General features: G+C 41.0%; 1 protein-coding gene across 2 annotated transcripts in view; it reads right to left on the bottom strand.

Moving 5' to 3' along the window:
- Window positions 1-2,551: 2,551 nt before the first annotated feature.
- ogdhb (oxoglutarate (alpha-ketoglutarate) dehydrogenase b (lipoamide)) overlaps window positions 2,552-20,931 on the bottom strand; it is a 96,098-nt gene continuing 77,718 nt past the window's right edge. For both annotated transcript variants that reach the window (XM_034192416.1, XM_034192417.1), the window contains 5 exons: window positions 7,504-7,629; window positions 7,334-7,406; window positions 7,060-7,223; window positions 3,416-3,570; window positions 2,552-3,344 (listed from right to left, as the gene is read on the bottom strand). In XM_034192416.1, coding sequence (XP_034048307.1) covers window positions 3,236-3,344; window positions 3,416-3,570; window positions 7,060-7,223; window positions 7,334-7,406; window positions 7,504-7,629 — 627 coding nt within the window. In that variant the 3' untranslated portion in view covers window positions 2,552-3,235. The remainder of the gene's footprint in view (window positions 3,345-3,415; window positions 3,571-7,059; window positions 7,224-7,333; window positions 7,407-7,503; window positions 7,630-20,931) is intronic.

Raw genomic sequence — 20,931 nt, 5'->3', positions numbered from 1 at the left:
AAATTAATTGGTCATAATTTCCGATACCCACACCACCCATCATGAAAACCAATGCCTAGTCCCCAAAAATATGCTTTAATAAAATATGTGAACCAAGGTTACCCTGTTAGCTTGAGCTTGTAACTCTGAGATAGGGGTATGTTTGGGTTTCATTCATGCCACCCAGGCCATGCAGGGTGGCCGGGACGTAGGTGGAGCGTGTGCTGCCAATGTGGCAATCAATGCCCAGAGCTTTAGAATGACTCTTCCAAGTCTCTTCTGAAAATCTCTGGGTGACATCAAGATATATCTATATATATATATCTATAGATATATCTATAGATATATATATAGATATATAGACACACACTGCCTATGGTAGATCTAAAGGCCTCACTTTGAGCATATGAAAATGCATCAGTTCAATGGATTGATTATTAAAGGTCATTTAAGAGATGGTTATTGCGCTGATAAACGCCTGTAAACACTATAGCTTTGAGTGAAGATGATGCTGGATGCTGCTGGCTTGCGTTAATTTCTTGCTTGATCTCTGTCCTCATTGAAACAATGTCTGCAACAGTCCCCATCTCTGCTTTTGATAGCTGTGCAGGACCATCTGAATTACCTGGCAAGTCGACTACAACAAAATGAGTCTGCTAGTCATAGTCAACTATCATAACTAGTCCTCCCAACCCCTGTGCCTCATGTGAACACAAACTGCAAAAAAGACAATCAGAATACAAGCAGCAAATGGAGTCTTTATTTGTACAATGTACATGATGATAAATATATTCTTCAATTCATGGAGCTAAAATTCTGTCATTACAATTACTGGTATGAATTTGTAAAAATTAAACTGTAGTTTCATGTGATCTGTTGCATTTGGCACCAACATGAGTTTGTCACTGAAGAGTGAATCCCTGAGGACTAAATGAAACCTGAACAAAAAGTGCATAGTTGAGTGAGATGAGCCATCGTGTGTCTGCACACAGTTTGTAAAGTGACTGTGAACTCGAGATGAAAGTGCAGAAATACACTCGGTCACTCTCATCCGTCTTACATCCACAGGAGACACTCCCGATGCTCAAACACTTAACACAGGACGCAGACCAAGCAGCTTCAGACAGGCTTTAAGAAATATCCCTTTTTCCACTTCATATTTACGAGGGCTGTCAATAAAGTTACGGTCCTTTTTATTTTTTTCAAAAACTATATGGATTTCATTCATATGTTTTTACGTCAGACATGCTTGAACCCTCGTGCGCATGCGTGAGTTTTTCCACGCCTGTCGGTGACGTCATTCGCCTGTGAGCACTCCTTGTGGGAGGAGTCGTCCAGCCCCTCGTCGGAATTCCTTTGTCTGAGAAGTTGCTGAGAGACTGGCGCTTTGTTTGATCAAAATTTTTTCTAAACCTGTGAGACACATCAAAGTGGACACGGTTCGAAAAATTAAGCTGGTTTTCAGTGAAAATTTTAACGGCTGATGAGAGATTTTGAGGTGACACTGTCGCTTTAAGGACTTCCCACAGTGCGAGACGTCGCTCAGCGCTCTCAGCCGCCGTCGTCAGCCTGTTCAAGCTGAAAACCTCCACATTTCAGGCTCTATTGATCCAGGACGTCGTGAGAGAACAGAGAAGTTTCAGAAGAAGTCGGTTTCAGCATTTTATCCGGATATTCCACTGTTAAAGGAGATTTTTTTAATGAAAGACGTGCGGACGGGTCCGCGCGTCGGCTCCGCCACAGGAAAAACACCTCTGTTGGAAGCCTTAAGGACAAGTTGGAACATGTCCTGCTGTTAAACAATTTCTCATATACTCACTCCACTGAAAGCCATCAAAAGCCACCTGGATTTTAACAAATGGTTATCAACACGGAGGTGTTTTTCCTGTGCCGCTGCACTGCGTCGGCTGCGTCCCGACGCGCGGACCCGTCCGCACGTCTTTCATTAAAAAAAATCTCCTTTAACAGTGGAATATCCGGATAAAATGCTGAAACCGACTTCTTCTGAAACTTCTCTGTTGTCTCACGACGTCCTGGATCAATAGAGCCTGAAATGTGGAGGTTTTCAGCTTGAAACAGGCTGACGACGGCGGCTGAGAGCGCTGAGCGACGTCTCGCACTGTGGGAAGTCCTTAAAGCGACAGTATCACCTCAAAATCTCTCATCAGCCGTTAAAATTTTCACGGAAAACCAGCTTAATTTTTCGAACCGTGTCCACTTCAATGTGTCTCACAGGTTTAGAAAAAATTTTGATCAAACAACGCACCAGTCTCTCAGCAACTTCTCAGACAAAGGAATTCCGACGAGGGGCTGGACGACTCCTCCCACAAGGAGTGCTCACAGGCGAATGACGTCACCGACAGGCGTGGAAAAACTCACGCATGCGCACGAGGGTTCAAGCATGTCTGACGTAAAAACATATGAATGAAATCCATATAGTTTTTGAAAAAAATAAAAAGGACCGTTACTTTATTGACAGCCCTCGTATGTAACATCGACATTAACATCTTACCTTAAAAACACCTGACAAACTGATCATTTTCTGTCACAGTCTCAGATCATGTTATTTCAGGGTCACCAGACAGGGTGTGTTTTTTTTTTGTTGTCATTTTAGGCTGATTCATTTATTTAAATGCACTATGAGGTAGGATTATGCATGTGCAGAATAAAAGCGAGGCTGAATTTATTCTGAAATTAAGAAGAGCTAAAGACTGAGCCACACAGTTAAGTTCATATATACCTGGACACAGGCAAAGTTACTGTTGATTTACTTTTAGGTAAAACTGAGAAATGAGCAAAATGAGTACATTACTTAATGAAATAATGAGCATGAAGCAATAATTCATTAAGTATTCATGAGAGTTAATGCTGTAAGTATTAAACAGTGACTGAAGAGTTAACGTTGTTTAATAATAATTCACAAATGTTAAGTATCGATAGAATTTGCAGCCAACTGTCCACTTACTTTTGGTGCTTTAAAACTGCGGCTCACACACAAAAAGTGTTGTATTACCTGATCTAGATGTGATCAGGTCAAACAGTCTGCACGTCTGTATTCAGTAATTGTTCTCAGCTGATATGAGGAGAAACATTTTGTTTTACCTGTTTTTGTAAGTGTCCAAATATATATGAGCCGAAGTGTCACTTGACGTTTTCAGTTATCATAAATTCGGTGCAGGTTTCTGTGCATTATTGTGCGTTTGGTCATTGTCAAACCCCAGCGGTGCTCAGGAGCGGGCAGCTGCTTCACGTTTCCTCAGAAGGCTTCCAGGTCAAACACTGTGTCCAGGAGATGCTGGAGCTCCTGCAGGTGTGTGCGCTTGTTCCCAGTTGCTGGTGCTGCTGCAGGCTCACGACCAGCATACCTACAAACCAAAACCATCAGCCAGGAACTCATTTACAGAGCGTCAGCAGCAACACAAAAAGCAGCACTGACCAAACGGGGCGGGAATGACCGATGGTGGTTTGGATACGGGGTTTGACATAGTCGTAGTATCCCTGGTTCTTGTGTTCCTCCTGACACCACACCAGCTCTGCAGGGTTGTAGCGCTCGCTTTCAGCTCTCACCAGGTCAAAGGGGAAAGGTGACAACTGAGGAGGAAGGAAATTAGACCAATAAGAACTCATGAGTGAAAATAAAAGTGGAATGTCAGAGAACTGCTGAGATTTCACAGATTCAAATGAAACCCTGAAACTGAAACGTTTAAATATCCCTTTTCAACTCCTAAAGCTCAATTTGCAACCATATAACCAGCATGAACGTCCACAAATCATCAGACACAACAGCGTTATTCCCTAATTATATGCTTCTATGTGGCCTTGACATTTGATTAGTTCTGCCTAAAACTGAACCACTTTATCTTTGCCGAGCACAAGTTCATAATTCAGATTGACATACTGATCAAAAACTGTTATTTGTGTTCATCAGATGCAGCCTTGAGTTGGACCTTTTAGTATCACCCAAGGTCAAAGGGTACATCACCAACAGAAAGGTCATGAGGTCCATAAGTATTTAGACAGTGATGCCATTTTTCTAAGTTTGCCTCTGTGCACCTTCATAGTGAAGTTGCAGTGCAGACTTTTAGCTTTAATTCCAGGGGTTTCACAAAAATATCACATTTAGGAATTACAGCTACTTCTATACACAGAGCCCATAAGTAACTAGACAAACCAGACAGAACCCCAAGTCAGAAAAAGCAAAAAAACAGTGATTCTCCCCTTTACTTTGATTTCTATTTCATTTGTATTTCTGTTGCAGACAGTATGAACTCAAGTTAACAAATGCAGGAGAAAATTACAGAAATGTTTAAAAACTGTTTCTCAATGCAAGATTGGAAGGAGTTTGCATATTTCTACAGTATATAATCTAAACAATTTAAGGAATCTGATGGAATTTCAGCACATAAAAGAACAAGGGCGCAACACAAACCTAAAGTGAACAATTAAGGGTGCCGATCCCTCAGACGGTACTGCATCAAGAACTGTCTTTTAGGCCCCAACCTGACCTGTTTATATTGGCTACCTGCCTGGCTGTGTTATGTTAAGAGTGCTGCATCTTCATCTCTAATGTGGAGATCAAAGGACAACGTAGGATCAAAAATTACCCCAAGGTTCCTCACTTTGTCAGTATGATGTATAACACGAGCCTAGGCTAAGCGTTAGCTGGTCAAATTGATGCCGATGTCTCACTGGACCAAGAACCATCATTTCACTCTTATCATAGTTTAAAAGTAGGAAGTTTCTAGACATCCAACTTCTCACTGCTGCAAGGCAATCTTCTAAGGATTTTATGTGAACGAGATTACCAGCAGTTATCGGCATGTATAAATCAAATCAAATCAATTTTATTTATATAGCGCCAAATCACAACAAACAGTTGCCCCAAGGCGCTTTATATTGTAAGGCAAAGCCATACAATAATTACGTAAAAACCCCAAAAGTCAAAACGACCCCCTGTGAGCAAGCACTTGGCGACAGTGGGAAGGAAAAACTCCCTTTTAACAGGAAGAAACCTCCAGCAGAACCAGGCTCAGGGAGGGGCAGTCTTCTGCTGGGACTGGTTGGGGCTGAGGGAGAGAACCAGGAAAAAGACATGCTGTGGAGGGGAGCAGAGATCGATCACTAATGATTAAATACAGAGTGGTGCATACAGAGCAAAAAGAGAAAGAAACAGTGCATCGTGGGAACCCCCCCAGCAGTCTACATCTATAGCAGCATAACTAAGGGATGGTTCAGGGTCACCTGATCCAGCCCTAACTATAAGCTTTAGCAAAAAGGAAAGTTTTAAGCCTAATCTTAAAAGTAGAGAGGGTGTCTGTCTCCCTGATCTGAATTGGGAGCTGGTTCCACAGGAGAGGAGCCTGAAAGCTGAAGGCTCTGCCTCCCATTCTACTCTTACAAACCCTAGGAACTACAAGTAAGCCTGCAGTCTGAGAGCGAAGCGCTCTATTGGGTGATATGGTACTACGAGGTCCCTAAGATAAGATGGGACCTGATTATTCAAAACCTTATAAGTAAGAAGAAGAATTTTAAATTCTAGAATTAACAGGAAGCCAATGAAGAGAGGCCAATATGGGTGAGATATTTATAATTAGTTTTTCAGCATCACTCTGAGACAAGACCTTTCTAATTTTAGAGATATTGCGTAAATGCAAAAAAGCAGTCCTACATATTTGTTTAATATGCGCTTTGAATGACATATCCTGATCAAAAATGACTCCAAGATTTCTCACAGTATTACTAGAGGTCAGGGTAATGCCATCCAGAGTAAGGATCTGGTTAGACACCATGTTTCTAAGATTTGTGGGGCCAAGTACAATAACTTCAGTTTTATCTGAGTTTAAAAGCAGGAAATTAGAGGTCATCCATGTCTTTATGTCTGTAAGACAATCCTGCAGTTTAGCTAAGATCATTTGTTTTACAACTACCCTTTCAAGACTTTTTGAGAGAAAAGGAAGGTTGGAGATTGGCCTATAATTAGCTAAGATAGCTGGGTCAAGTGATGGCTTTTTAAGTAATGGTTTAATTACTGCCACCTTAAAAGCCTGTTGTACATAGCCAACTAATAAAGATAGATTGATCATATTTAAGATTGAAGCATTAATTAATGATAGGGCTTCCTTGAGCAGCCTGGTAGGAATGGGGTCTAATGGACATGTTGATGGTTTGGAGGAAGTAACTAATGAAAATAACTCAGAACAATCGGAGAGAAAGAGTCTAACCAAATACTGGCATGACTGAAAGCAGCCAAAGAGAACGATATGTCTTTGGGATGGTTATGAGTAATTTCTTCTCTAATAGTTATAATTTTATTAGCAAAGAAAGTCATGAAGTCATTACTAGTTAAAGTTAAAGGAATACTCGGCTCAATAGAGCTCTGACTCTTTGTCAGCCTGGCTACAGTGCTGAAAAGAAACCTGGGGTTGTTCTTATTTTCTTCAATTAGTGATGAGTAGTAAGATGTCCTAGCTTTACGGAGGGCTGTATAACTGAGTATCATCAGCATAGCAGTGAAAGGTAACCCCAAAATGCTGCAAAATATGTGCCCAAAGGGTGCTATATACAGGGAGAAAAGCAGGGGGCCTAAGACAGACCCCTGTGGAACCCCAAATTTCAAGCAATTTCATTAATGATTAGGTGTTTCCGCAGGTGATTTCATTGACAATGAGGTGTTTATGTTCAGGGGAGAAGCTCATCAGCAACCCACCTGCTGCATTTAAAACTTAATGTTCAAAAAAGAAGCTTTATGTCAACCTTGTCTAGAAGCAGCAATGACTTTGCACTTGGAGGCATTTAGGTTGAACTATCATAAAATGGAAATGTGTATTGTGGCTATCAGCAACACACCCAAAAGCCATCTGTCACGATGTCAGTTGTGTCACTGCCCTTGGAAAAGATAGTTTACATTTCTGTGGTGCCATCAAGATATTATCATTCCCGTCTCTTACTCTCAAAAGGCATTCAGAGGCCCGAATGTCACTGCAGAGACAAGTGAATGTCTACAAGTTCAATCGAGTCGAGCCTGAACATTAGTCCGACTGTGACTGTTCTCATATCTCAGCCTCTTCGTAGCTCCATTACCTGTTCGATGCGGATAATAACCACGGTGTCGTCCATGCCTCTGTTCGTGCGCTCACGTGTGAGGTCATAGTAGATTTTTCCGGTGCAGAAAATGACTCTCTTCACCTTTTCTGGACATCTGGCTGCCAATCCCTCATCTGGAATTAGACGCTTGAAGTGGGTCCCTGTAGGGGACAAAGTCATCAAAAGTTTTTATTTTTTGCCCTTTTTGAATCTTTTTGCTTTCAGATGTACTCTTTTTCTGCCACCTTTCTCTCATTCCCTCAGTACTCACCTGGCAGCATGTCGTCAAAGCTGGATCTGGCCTCAGGGTGGCGCAACAGAGACTTTGGAGTAAATAATATCAGCTTTTGACACACAGGGAGAGCAGAGGACAAATGTCATGTTCACGGACTCGTGCTATCTTGCGTATCCAACAGAACAAGTGCCTCGTGTGTCACTCACAGGCTTCCTGAAGGGCTGCAGGATCTGTCTGCGGAGGACGTGGAAGTAGTTTGCAGGAGTTGAGCAGTTAACGACAATCCAGTTACACTCATACAGCTGATGCACTGCAAAGTCTTCTGACAGTTTCTGCAGAAGAGGTTGAAAATAACAAACAATAAAGATGAGATTTGTGCATATGAATAAAATACGGAAGTTGTTATATTGATGGAAAACAACCTAACCTGCACTGGAGTAACCTTTAGGGGAATTACACTGACAATCTGATGTGCTTCATTTGAAAATTAAGAAGATGATGGGCCGTGTTCACCAGGCCCATTCTAGCCACAACCGTTTTAGTGCCGGTAAATTACGTGATCGAGACTCACAGCCAGCGGTTTGGGGGGCCCAGCGGGGGTCAAGGAGGCAGAGCCCCCTGAAGCTATAGGGTTTTATACCTCTAAAACATTATTGGCAAGACCTATTTTAACTCATTTTGAGTGGTTTAAGATGCATTGAAAGAAAGAATAATAGACAAAAAAAATACATTTATGTTGTAATATTTGTAATACCAAAGTTCTTTTTTAAATGTTTCTGTCAAAGTCTAAGTTAATAAAATAAATAACATTGAAAACACATTAATATTTGATGGGCATATAGTATTTGCTCTCTTCTGACCTCATGCAGACAGTTTTTTTCCAACATGTTTCAGTGGGATTATTATTATTTTAAACAATATAATAAAGAACCCCCCACCCCCCCACTCTCACCATCTGTTTTCCTTTTTTTGAGAACAGGCACTTTAAACTTTAAATCGGGGAGGTGATGGTCTAGTGGTTAAGGTGTTGGGCTTGAGATGAGAAGATCCTCAGTTCAAATCCCCGCCTGACTGGAAAATCACTAAGGGCCCTTGGGCAAGATCTTTAATCCCCTAGTTGCTCCTGGTGTGCAGGGAGCGGCATGTATGGCAGCACCCTGACATCGCGCTTTGAGCGTCTGATGCAGATGGAAAAGTGCTATATAAATGCAGTCCATTTAAATAAATTGTAAACTTCTGTTATCAGCATCTGCTGACACAGAAGGATTATGAAACATTTTTCAGGAGGATTTTTTTTCCACTTTAAGTGCATCTCTGTCTCTACTTTCAGCGTTCTGCTGCTTCACAAAGCGCTGAAAGCAGCTGACTGCTGTTGTCTCTTGGATATGAAGAAAATGTCTTTAATTATTTGGATGAAATTGCAAAATAAAACAAAGGTACGAGTCTATAAGCTTGAAATGTGATCGAATTGGTACATTTTTCAGCAACATTTCAGTTCATTTTTTTGAAAATCTGTGGTGGGTGGAACAAGCAATTTGAATGCGAGAGCCGGGTGGAACCGTAGATAGAACCCTGGTGTTCACATCTGGATCAAACTCAGCCTGCGATCAACTGGTCAACAGTGGTCAGCCAGTCGATCACAGGCTGAGTTCTAGTCGATCGCATGAAAGAAAACCTCACACGGTTCTTTCTATCTGCACATGCGCAGGGTTGAAAGGGCACGAGAAGCTATAGTAGAGAGCGAGGAGAGGCTGCGACAGCGTACGCTAAAACAATCAAACTTATTTTCATTCAGAGTGGGAGGAGGATCATTTTTCCATTTATTTAGATTAGATATAACTTTATTGATCCCTTGGGAAGATTCTCTCAGGGAAATTAAGGATTTGAATAGCAAAACCATCTGTCTTATCTGCAATGCAAATGTGGCTTTACTGAAGAAAGGGAATTTGGAGCATCATTTCAAGACCTATGATGCTATATCACCTCTGTGCACCTGAAAAGTCCAGGAATTGAAAAGTTGGTTAGCAGCACAACGGTCCATAAATATGGAAGAGGACTGTGTGTGCTGTTTGCTTGTCTTGCTAACTGGGACATTAAAAAAAGTGCAACATGTCCTTTAAAACTGGACCCTGGGAGCCAAAGACACACATAGACCCTCAAAAGGTTTTCCAATGTAAGGTCAAAATTTCAAACCATGAACATCTGGCGTGCATATCCATAATATTAAAGGGGGCTTTAGTTAATTAAGGCTTGAGGATGTGACATAACAGAGCAGATTAATATCCACACTACATCACTTTTTATGTGCGTTTGTTTGCTCCATTAAGTAGCAACATCAGATATGACACCAATCCTGCATATTCACTGTTTTTTTTTTTTTTGTTGTTTTGTTTTTTTTTTGCATTTATGTTAGGAAGAATTCACAGCCAATCTACTCTGTGTCAGTCTGATCCCGTCTGATCGAAGCAGTGCGGGGCCTGGTTAGTACTTGGATGGGAGACCTCTTTGGAACACCAGCGGCCGTGTGTGTTTCTCTCCAGGTTACACTGGAGTTGCGTCAGGAAGGGCATCCGGCATAAAACCTGTGCCAAATACTGATGCAGATCTGGCTGTATCCTCTGTGGCGACCCCGAACAAAGAACGGGAGCAGCCGAATGGACAAGAACATGTTATAAAGAATTCATTTTTACCCAATGGCCATATTTGATGGCCTCAGGTATTGCGAACGCTTTGCGGCCATCTGTCCATCTGTCTGTCTGTCTGTGCTCAGCATAAGTCCAGCCCTATTACTGATAGAGTCTTCAAATTCACAGGAAACATTCTTGGGACACAGACCTTGGACAAGTTCAGACATGGACATACAACCCCAATTCCAATGAAGTTGGGACATTGTGTAAAATGTAAATAAAGACAGAATACAATGATTTTCAAATCCTCTTCAACCTATATTGAATTGAATACACCATAAAGACAAGATATTTAATGTTCAAACTGATAAACTTTATTGTTTTTTGCAAATATTTGCTCATTTTGAAATGGATGCCTGCAACACATTTCAAAAAAGCTGGGACAGTGGCAACAAAAGACTGGGAAAGTTGATGAATACTCAAAGAACACCTGTTTGGAAACAGGTGAGTGTCATGATTGGGTTTAAAAGGAGCATCCCCAAAAGGCTCAGCCATTCACAAGCAAAGATGGGGTGAGCATCATCACTTTGTGAACTACTGCATGAAAAAAATAGTCCAACAGTTTAAGAACAATGTTTTTCAACGTTCAATTGCAAGGAATTTAGGGATTCCATCATCTACAGTCCATAATATAATCAGAAGATTCAGAGAATCTGGAGAACTTTCTACACGTAAGTAGCAAGGCCGAAAACCAACACTGAATGCTCGTGACCTTTGATCCCTCAGGCAGCACTGCATTAAAAACCAACATCATTGTGTAAAGGATCTGATGAGTCCACATTTCAAATTGTTTTTGGAAATCGTGGACGTCGTGTCCTCTGGACAAAAGAGGGAAAAAGACCAGCACAAAGTTCAAAAGCCAGCATCTGTGATGGTATGGGGGTGTGTTAGTGCCCATGGCATGGACAACTTACACATCTGTGATGGCACCATCAATGCTGAAAGGTACATCCAGGTTTTGGAGCAACACATGCTGCCGTCCAAGCAACGTCTTTTTCAGGGACGTCCCTGCTTATTTCAGCAAGACAATGCCAAGCCACATTCTGCACGTGTTACAACAGCGTGGCTTCATAGTAAAAGAGTGCGGGTACTAGACTGACCTGCCTGCAGTCCAGACCTGTTGCCCACTGAAAATGTGTGACGCATTATGAAGCCCAAAATACGACAACAGAGACCCCGGACTGTTGAACAACTGAAGTCGTACATCAAGCAAGAAAGGGAAAGAATTCCACCTACAAAGCTTCAACAATTAGTGTCCTCAGTTCCCAAACGCTTATTGAGTGTTGTTAGAAGGAAAGGTGATGTAACACAGTGGGAAACGTACCACTGTCCCAGCTTTTTGGAAACATGTTGCAGGCATCCATTTCAAAATGAGCAAATATTTGGACAAAAACAATAAAGTTTATCAGTTTGAACATTAAATATCTTGTCTTTGTGGTGTATTCAATTGAATATAGGTTGAAGAGGATTTGAAAATCATTGGAATCTGTTTTTATTTACATTTTACACAACGTCCCAACTTCATTGGAATTGGGGTTGTATTTTAAGAGGTTAAAAATTCACATTCTGTTAAATATCTTTATGCTATGAATCATAGCGCACGCAGATTCATCAAAATCTACTCTCTGCCTGTAAGAGCAGCACTGCGCTGTGTCACACAACACAGAGCAGCGCACCCTTGTATTGTGGTTTGTCAGCCCTCTACCTGAGGAGAATTTGTTTTAAGTTGTGTTGAGTGATATTTTTTTAAACAAAAATGTTGATTGTGATAAAAAAAAAAGTATTCTGTTGTCATGTACAATGTTTGGCAAAATTTTGGATCCTTTGGATCTATGAAGCTTAAATGTGAAAAAGTATCGGTATCGGTGATACTGGGCCTGTATTTACTTGGTATTGGATCAATACCAAAATTCCATTATCACTTCTAAAACTGAAAATGCTGTTTTTGTAACCTGATATCACCTCTGGAAGGATTTACAAGACATCTTGTGCATGTCAGCGTGCACGCTAACTTCTGCTGTTGTCAAAAGCTCATGTATGCGCACACACACGCCCTCCTGCAGACACCATTAAAACATAAATATTGTTTGATTGATTAACTTTATTCTGCAACATCATTATAAATGTACAGATGTGAATGTATCAATGATGCACTGATAACACAATAAAACAAACATTTCCATTGTGGTCTTTCTGAAATTATTATATGAAAAGGTAGAGGGGATTGATTGAACATCTACAAACTGAATAATGAATGTAATTAACTGTATAAAAACACAATTCAACTTTTTCAAGGTGCTTCAAGTGGCGTTGATGTCAGTTTCCGGAGGTGAAGAAAATCAGAACCAATGGCCCCGTGACTGTTTGTCTTCACCAAACAGGTGGACAGTGACGTGATACTTTGTGTTCTCTCTCCTGTGTGGTCAGTTAAAGGAGGAAGGATCCTTCTTTCACTTTGTGTTTCATTTGTCAACAGGTTCATTACTGTTGCTGGTTTATAACCGGTTGGCTACCTCTACTGGTGGTTGGCTCTCACTGCGGTATTGTATCACTTCCTGTTCCGGAGCACAGCGGTGTTTTTCTGTATCTGTTAGCTGTTTAATCTGCGCAGTTAGATTGATCTAGTTAACTAGATAACGATTTGTTTCACAGTGTAATCTTCACGTGCCTTAACTAAAACACTCCTTTTGCTGAATCACCTCTAAATTATTTACACATTATTCACTTTGTGTGTTTTTAGGAATCCGCTAGCTTAGCGCAGCTACTAGCTCTTAGCCGGTTTAGCATGGCGGCTTCTCCTGTCTCTCCTGCACTTTTCTGCTCTGGGTGTGAAATGTTTAGTTATTCCTCGGCCTCCTTTAGCAGTAATGGTACTTGTAATAAGTGTAGCTTATTAGCGGACCAAGGTAGCTTAGCCGCCGTTAGTTTCCCTCTGGCAGATCCCGAGCAGCCGGGAAAGCAGGCCGACTGGGTGACTGTGAGGAGGAAGCGTAGCCCTAAACAGAAGCCCCGTGTACACCGCCAACCCGTTCACATTTCTAACCGTTTTTCCCCACTCAACGACACACCCGCCGAGGAACAAACTCTGGTTATTGAAGTTAGCGACACCAGCAACCATAGTCAATTGTCTTCCGGGGGCCAGAGCAGGCGACATTGAAGGAAATTTGAAACTGCTGGCTAAGGCTAAGCGTAAATTTGGTAAGACTGTAATTCACGTTGGCAGTAATGACACCCGGTTACGCCAATCGGAGGTCACTAAAATTAACACTGCATCGGTGTGTAACTTTGCAAAAACAATGTCGGACTCTGTAGTTTTCTCTGGGCCCCTCCCCAATCGGACCGGGAGTGACATGTTTAGCCGCATGTTCTCCTTGAATTGCTGGCTGTCTGAGTGGTGTCCAAAAAATGAGGTGGGCTTCATAGATAATTGGCAAAGCTTCTGGGGAAAACCTGGTCTTGTTAGGAGAGACGGCATCCATCCCACTTTGGATGGAGCAGCTCTCATTTCTAGAAATCTGGCTAATTTTCTTAAATCCTCCAAACCGTGACTATCCAGGGTTGGGACCAGGAAGCAGAGTTGTAGTCTTACACACCTCTCTGCAGCTTCTCTCCCCCTGCCATCCCCTCATTACCCCATCCCCGTAGAGACGGTGCCTGCTCCCAGACCACCAACAACCAGTAAAAATCTATTTAAACATAAAAATTCAAAAAGAAAAAATAATATAGCACCTTCAACTGCATCACAGACTAAAACAGTTAAATGTGGTCTATTAAACATTAGGTCTCTCTCTTCTAAGTCCCTGTTAGTAAATTATATAATAATTGATCAACATATTGATTTATTCTGCCTTACAGAAACCTGGTTACAGCAGGATGAATATGTTAGTTTAAATGAGTCAACACCCCCGAGTCACACTAACTGTCAGAATGCTCGTAGCACGGGCCGGGGCGGAGGATTAGCAGCAATCTTCCATTCCAGCTTATTAATTAATCAAAAACCCAGACAGAGCTTTAATTCATTTGAAAGCTTGACTCTTAGTCTTGTCCATCCAAATTGGAAGTCCCAAAAACCAGTTTTATTTGTTATTATCTATCGTCCACCTGGTCGTTACTGTGAGTTTCAATCAATCAATCAATCAATCAATTTTTTATATAGCGCCAAATCACAACAAACAGTTGCCCCAAGGCGCTTTATATTGTAAGGCAAGGCCATACAATAATTACGTAAAACCCCAACGGTCAAAACGACCCCCTGTGAGCAAGCACTTGGCGACAGTGGGAAGGAAAAACTCCCTTTTAACAGGAAGAAACCTCCAGCAGAACCAGGCTCAGGGAGGGGCAGTCTTCTGCTGAGACTGGTTCAGGCTGAGGGAGAGAACCAGGAAAAAGACATGCTGTGGAGGGGAGCAGAGATCAATCACTAATGATTAAATGCAGAGTGGTGCATACAGAGCAAAAAGAGAAAGAAACACTCAGTGCATCATGGGAACCCCCCAGCAGTCTACGTCTATAGCAGCATAACTAAGGGATGGTTCAGGGTCACCTGATCCAGCCCTAACTATAAGCTTTAGCAAAAAGGAAAGTTTTAAGCCTAATCTTAAAAGTAGAGAGGGTGTCTGTCTCCCTGATCTGAATTGGGAGCTGGTTCCACAGGAGAGGAGCCTGAAAGCTGAAGGCTCTGCCTCCCATTCTACTCTTACAAACCCTAGGAACTACAAGTAAGCCTGCAGTCTGAGAGCGAAGCGCTCTATTGGGGTGATATGGTACTACGAGGTCCCTAAGATAAGATGGGACCTGATTATTCAAAACCTTATAAGTAAGAAGAAGAATTTTAAATTCTATTCTAGAATTAACAGGAAGCCAATGAAGAGAGGCCAATATGGGTGAGATATGCTCTCTCCTTCTAGTCCCCGTCAGTACTCTAGCTGCAGCATTTTGAATTAACTGAAGGCTTTTCAGGGAACTTTTAGGACAACCTGATAATAATGAATTACAATAGTCCAGCCTAGAGGAAATAAATGCATGAATTAGTTTTTCAGCATCACTCTGAGACAAGACCTTTCTAATTTTAGAGATATTGCGTAAATGCAAAAAAGCAGTCCTACATATTTGTTTAATATGCGCTTTGAATGACATATCCTCATCAAAAATGACTCCAAGATTTCTCACAGTATTACTAGAGATCAGGGAAATGCCATCCAGAGTAAGGATCTGGTTAGACACCATGTTTCTAAGATTTGTGGGGCCAAGTACAATAACTTCAGTTTTATCTGAGTTTAAAAGCAGGAAATTAGAGGTCATCCATGTCTTTATGTCTGTAAGACAATCCTGCAGTTTAGCTAATTGGTGTGTGTCCTCCGGCTTCATGGATAGATAAAGCTGGGTATCATCTGCGTAACAATGAAAATTTAAGCAATACCGTCTAATAATACTGCCTAAGGGAAGCATGTATAAAGTGAATAAAATTGGTCCTAGCACAGAACCTTGTGGAACTCCATAATTAACCTTAGTCTGTGAAGAAGATTCCCCATTTACATGAACAAATTGTAATCTATTAGACAAATATGATTCAAACCACCACAGCGCAGTGCCTTTAATACCTATGGCATGCTCTAATCTCTGTAATAAAATTTTATGGTCAACAGTATCAAAAGCAGCACTGAGGTCTAACAGAACAAGCACAGAGATGAGTCCACTGTCTGAGGCCATAAGAAGATCATTTGTAACTTTCACTAATGCTGTTTCTGTACTATGATGAATTCTAAAACCTGACTGAAACTCTTCAAATAGACCATTCCTCTGCAGATGATCAGTTAGCTGTTTTACAACTACCCTTTCAAGAATTTTTGAGAGAAAAGGAAGGTTGCAGATTGGCCTATAATTAGCTAAGATAGCTGGGTCAAGTGATGGCTTTTTAAGTAATGGTTTAATTACTGCCACCTTAAAAGCCTGTGGTACATAGCCAACTAATAAAGATAGATTGATCATATTTAAGATCGAAGCATTAATTAATGGTAGGACTTCCTTGAGCAGCCTGGTAGGAATGGGGTCTAATAGACATGTTGATGGTTTGGATGAAGTAACTAATGAAAATAACTCAGACAGAACAATCGGAGAGAAAGAGTCTAACCAAATACCGGCATCACTGAAAGCAGCCAAAGATAACGATACGTCTTTGGGATGGTTATGAGTAATTTTTTTCTCTAATAGTTAAAATTTTGTTAGCAAAGAAAGTCATGAAGTCATTACTAGTTAAAGTTAATGGAATACTCAGCTCAATAGAGCTCTGACTCTTTGTCAGCCTGGCTACAGTGCTGAAAAGAAACCTGGGGTTGTTCTTATTTTCTTCAATTAGTGATGAGTAGAAAGATGTCCTAGCTTTACGGAGGGCTTTTTTATAGAGCAACAGACTCTTTTTCCAGGCTAAGTGAAGATCTTCTAAATTAATGAGACGACATTTCCTCTCCAACTTACGGGTTATCTGCTTTAAGCTACGAGTTTGTGAGTTATACCACGGAGTCAGACACTTCTGATTTAAAGCTCTCTTTTTCAGAGGAGCTACAGCATCCAAAGTTGTCTTCAATGAGGATGTAAAACTATTGACGAGATACTCTATCTCACTTACAGAGTTTAGGTAGCTACTCTGCACTGTGTTGGTATATGGCATTAGAGAACATAAAGAAGGAATCATATCCTTAAACCTAGTTACAGCGCTTTCTGAAAGACTTCTAGTGTAATGAAACTTATTCCCCACTGCTGGGTAGTCCATCAGAGTAAATGTAAATGTTATTAAGAAATGATCAGACAGAAGGGAGCTTTCAGGGAATACTGTTAAGTCTTCAATTTCCATACCATAAGTCAGAACAAGATCTAAGATATGATTAAAGTGGTGGGTGGACTCATTTACATTTTGAGCAAAGCCAATAGAGTCAAATAATAGATTAAATGCAGTGTTGAGGCTGTCATTCTCAGCATCTGTGTGGATGTTAAAATCGCCCACTATAATTATCTTGTCTGAGCTAAGCACTAAGTCAGACAAAAGGTCTGAAAATTCACAGAGAAACTCACAGTAACGACCAGGTGGACGATAGATAATAACAAATAAAACTGGTTTTTGGGACTTCCAATTTGGATGGACAAGACTAAGAGTCAAGCTTTCAAATGAATTAAAGCTCTGTCTGGGTTTTTGATTAATTAATAAGCTGGAATGGAAGATTGCTGCTAATCCTCCGCCTCGGCCCGTGCTACGAGCATTCTGGCAGTTAGTGTGACTCGGGGATGTTGACTCATTTAAACTAACATATTCATCTTGCTGTAACCAGGTTTCTGTAAGGCAGAATAAATCAATATGTTGATCAATTATTATATCATTTACCAACAGGGACTTAGAAGAGAGAGACCTAATGTTTAATAGACCACATTTAACTGTTTTAGTCTGTGGTGCAGTTGAAGGTGCTATATTATTTTTTCTTTTTGAATTTTTATGCTTAAATAGATTTTTGCTGGTTATTGGTAGTCTGGGAGCAGGCACCGTCTCCACGGGGATGGGGTAATGAGGGGATGGCAGGGGGAGAGAAGCTGCAGAGAGGTGTGTAAGACTACAACTCTGCTTCCTGGTCCCAACCCTGGATAGTCACGATTTGGAGGATTTAAGAAAATTGGCCAGATTTCTAGAAATGAGAGCTGCTCCATCCAAAGTGGGATGGATGCCGTCTCTCCTAACAAGACCAGGTTTTCCCCAGAAGCTTTGCCAATTATCTATGAAGCCCACCTTATTTTTTGGACACCACTCAGACAGCCAGCAATTCAAGGAGAACATGCGGCTAAACATGTCGCTCCCGGTCCGATTGGGGAGGGGCCCAGAGAAAACTGCAGAGTCCGACATTGTTTTTGCAAAGTTACACACCGATTCAATGTTAATTTTAGTGACCTCCGATTGGCGTAACCGGGTGTCATTACTGCCGACGTGAATTACAATCTCTGTAAAAGTTTCTCTGTGAATTTTCAGACCTTTTGTCTGACTTAGTGCTTAGCTCAGATAAGATAATTATAGTGGGCGATTTTAACATCCACACAGATGCTGAGAATGACAGCCTCAACACTGCATTTAATCTATTATTAGACTCAATTGGCTTTGCTCAAAATGTAAATGAGTCCACCCACCACTTTAATCATACCTTAGATCTTGTTCTGACTTATGGGATGGAAATTAAAGACTTAACAGTATTCGCTGAAAACTCCCTTCTGTCTGATCATTTCTTAATAACATTTACATTTACTCTGATGGACTACCCAGCAGTGGGGAATAAGTTTCATTACACTAGAAGTCTTTCAGAAAACGCTGTAACTAGGTTTAAGGATATGATTCCTTCTTTATGTTCTCTAATGCCATATACCAACACAGTGCAGAGTAGCTACCTAAACTCTGTGAGTGAGATAGATTATCTCGTCAATAGTTTTATATCCTCATTGAAGACAACTTTGGATGCTGTAGCTCCTCTGAAAAAGAGAGCCTTAAATCAGAAGTGCCTGACTCCGTGGTATAACTCACAAACTCACAGCTTAAAGCAGATAACCCATAAGTTGGAGAGGAAATGGCGTCTCACTAATTTAGAAGATCTTCACTTAGCCTGGAAAAAGAGTCTGTTGCTCTATAAAAAAGCCCTCCGTAAAGCTAGGACATCTCACTACTCATCACTAATTGAAGAAAATAAGAACAACCCCAGGTTTCTTTTCAGCACTGTAGCCAGGCTGACAAAGAGTCAGAGCTCTATTGAGCCGAGTATTCCTTTAACTTTAACTAGTAATGACTTCATGACTTTCTTTGCTAATAAAATTTTAACTATTAGAGAAAAAATTACTCATAACCATCCCAAAGACGTATCGTTCTCTTTGGCTGCTTTCAGTGATGCCGGTATTTGGTTAGACTCTTTCTCTCCGAATGTTCTGTCTGAGTTATTTTCATTAGTTACTTCCTCCAAACCATCAACATGTCTATTAGACCCCATTCCTACCAGGCTGCTCAAGGAAGCCCTACCATTAATTAATGCTTCGATCTTAAATATGATCAATCTATCTTTGTTAGTTGGCTATGTACCACAGGCTTTTAAGGTGGCAGTAATTAAACCATTACTTAAAAAGCCATCACTTGACCCAGCTATCTTAGCTAATTATAGGCCAATCTCCAACCTTCCTTTTCTCTCAAAAATTCTTGAAAGGGTAGTTGTAAAACAGCTAACTGATCATCTGCAGAGGAATGGTCTATTTGAAGAGTTTCAGTCAGGTTTTAGAATTCATCATAGTACAGAAACAGCTTTAGTGAAGGTTACAAATGATCTTCTTATGGCCTCAGACAGTGGACTCATCTCTGTGCTTGTTCTGTTAGACCTCAGTGCTGCGTTTGATACTGTTGACCATAAAATTTTATTACAGAGATTAGAGCATGCCATAGGTATTAAAGGCACTGCGCTGCAGTGGTTTGAATCATATTTATCTAATAGATTACAATTTGTTCATGTAAATGGGGAATCTTCTTCACAGACTAAGGTTAATTATGGAGTTCCACAAGGTTCTGTGCTAGGACCAATTTCATTCACTTTATACATGCTTCCCTTAGGCAGTATTATTAGACAGCATTGCTTAAATTTTCATTGTTATGCAGATGATACCCAGCTTTATCGATCCATGAAGCCAGAGGACACACACCAATTAGCTAAACTGCAGGATTGTCTTACAGACATAAAGACATGGATGACCTCTAATTTCCTGCTTTTAAACTCAGATAAAACTGAAGTTATTGTACTTGGCCCCACAAATCTTAGAAACATGGTGTCTCTGTCTAACCAGATCCTTACTCTGGATGGCATTACCCTGACCTCTAGTAATACTGTGAGGAATCTTGGAGTCAATTTTGATCAGGATATGTCATTCAATGCGCATATTAAACAAATATGTAGGACTGCTTTTTTTTTTGCATTTGCGCAATATCTCTAAAATTAGAAAGGTCTTGTCTCAGAGTGATGCTGAAAAACTAATTCATGCATTTATTTCCTCTAGGCTGGACTATTGTAATTCATTATTATCAGGTTGTCCTAAAAGTTCCCTGAAAAGCCTTCAGTTAATTCAAAATGCTGCAGCTAGAGTACTGACGGGGACTAGAAGGAGAGAGCATATCTCACCCATATTGGCCTCTCTTCATTGGCTTCCTGTTAATTCCAGAATAGAATTTAAAATTCTTCTTCTTACTTATAAGGTTTTGAATAATCAGGTTCCATCTCATCTTAGGGACCTCGTAGTACCATATCACCCCAATAGAGCGCTTCGCTCTCAGACTGCGGGCTTACTTGTAGTTCCTAGGGTTTGTAAGAGTAGAATGGGAGGCAGAGCCTTCAGCTTTCAGGCTCCTCTCCTGTGGAACCAGCTCCCAATTCAGATCAGGGAGACAGACACCCTCTCTACTTTTAAGATTAGGCTTAAAACTTTCCTTTTTGCTAAAGCTTATAGTTAGGGCTGGATCAGGTGACCCTGAACCATCCCTCAGTTATGCTGCTATAGACAGACTGCTGGGGGGTTCCCATGATGCACTGAGTGTTTCTTTCTCTTTTTGCTCTGTATGCACCACTCTGCATTTAATCATTAGTGATTGATCTCTGCTCCCCTCCACAGCATGTCTTTTTCCTGGTTCTCTCCCTCAGCCCCAACCAGTCCCAGCAGAAGACTGCCCCTCCCTGAGCCTGGTTCTGCTGGAGGTTTCTTCCTGTTAAAAGGGAGTTTTTCCTTCCCACTGTCGCCAAGTGCGGCAGTCGGTAGAACAGTCGTATCAAAAAAAATTTTTTGCACAAAACATTTTCTCATGAAGATGAACAATTTTCTCAGGAAGCACCTTAAGAAAGTTACATTTTTATTTTTGGCAAACTATAGAGGAAAACCCTAATACACACACACACA

Source organism: Thalassophryne amazonica, chromosome 17 (assembly GCF_902500255.1).
Source record: "Thalassophryne amazonica chromosome 17, fThaAma1.1, whole genome shotgun sequence".
Taxonomy (NCBI): Eukaryota; Metazoa; Chordata; class Actinopteri; order Batrachoidiformes; family Batrachoididae; genus Thalassophryne; species Thalassophryne amazonica.
Note: the sequence above shows the minus strand (reverse complement) of the source record. Positions and strands in the feature narration are given on the sequence as shown.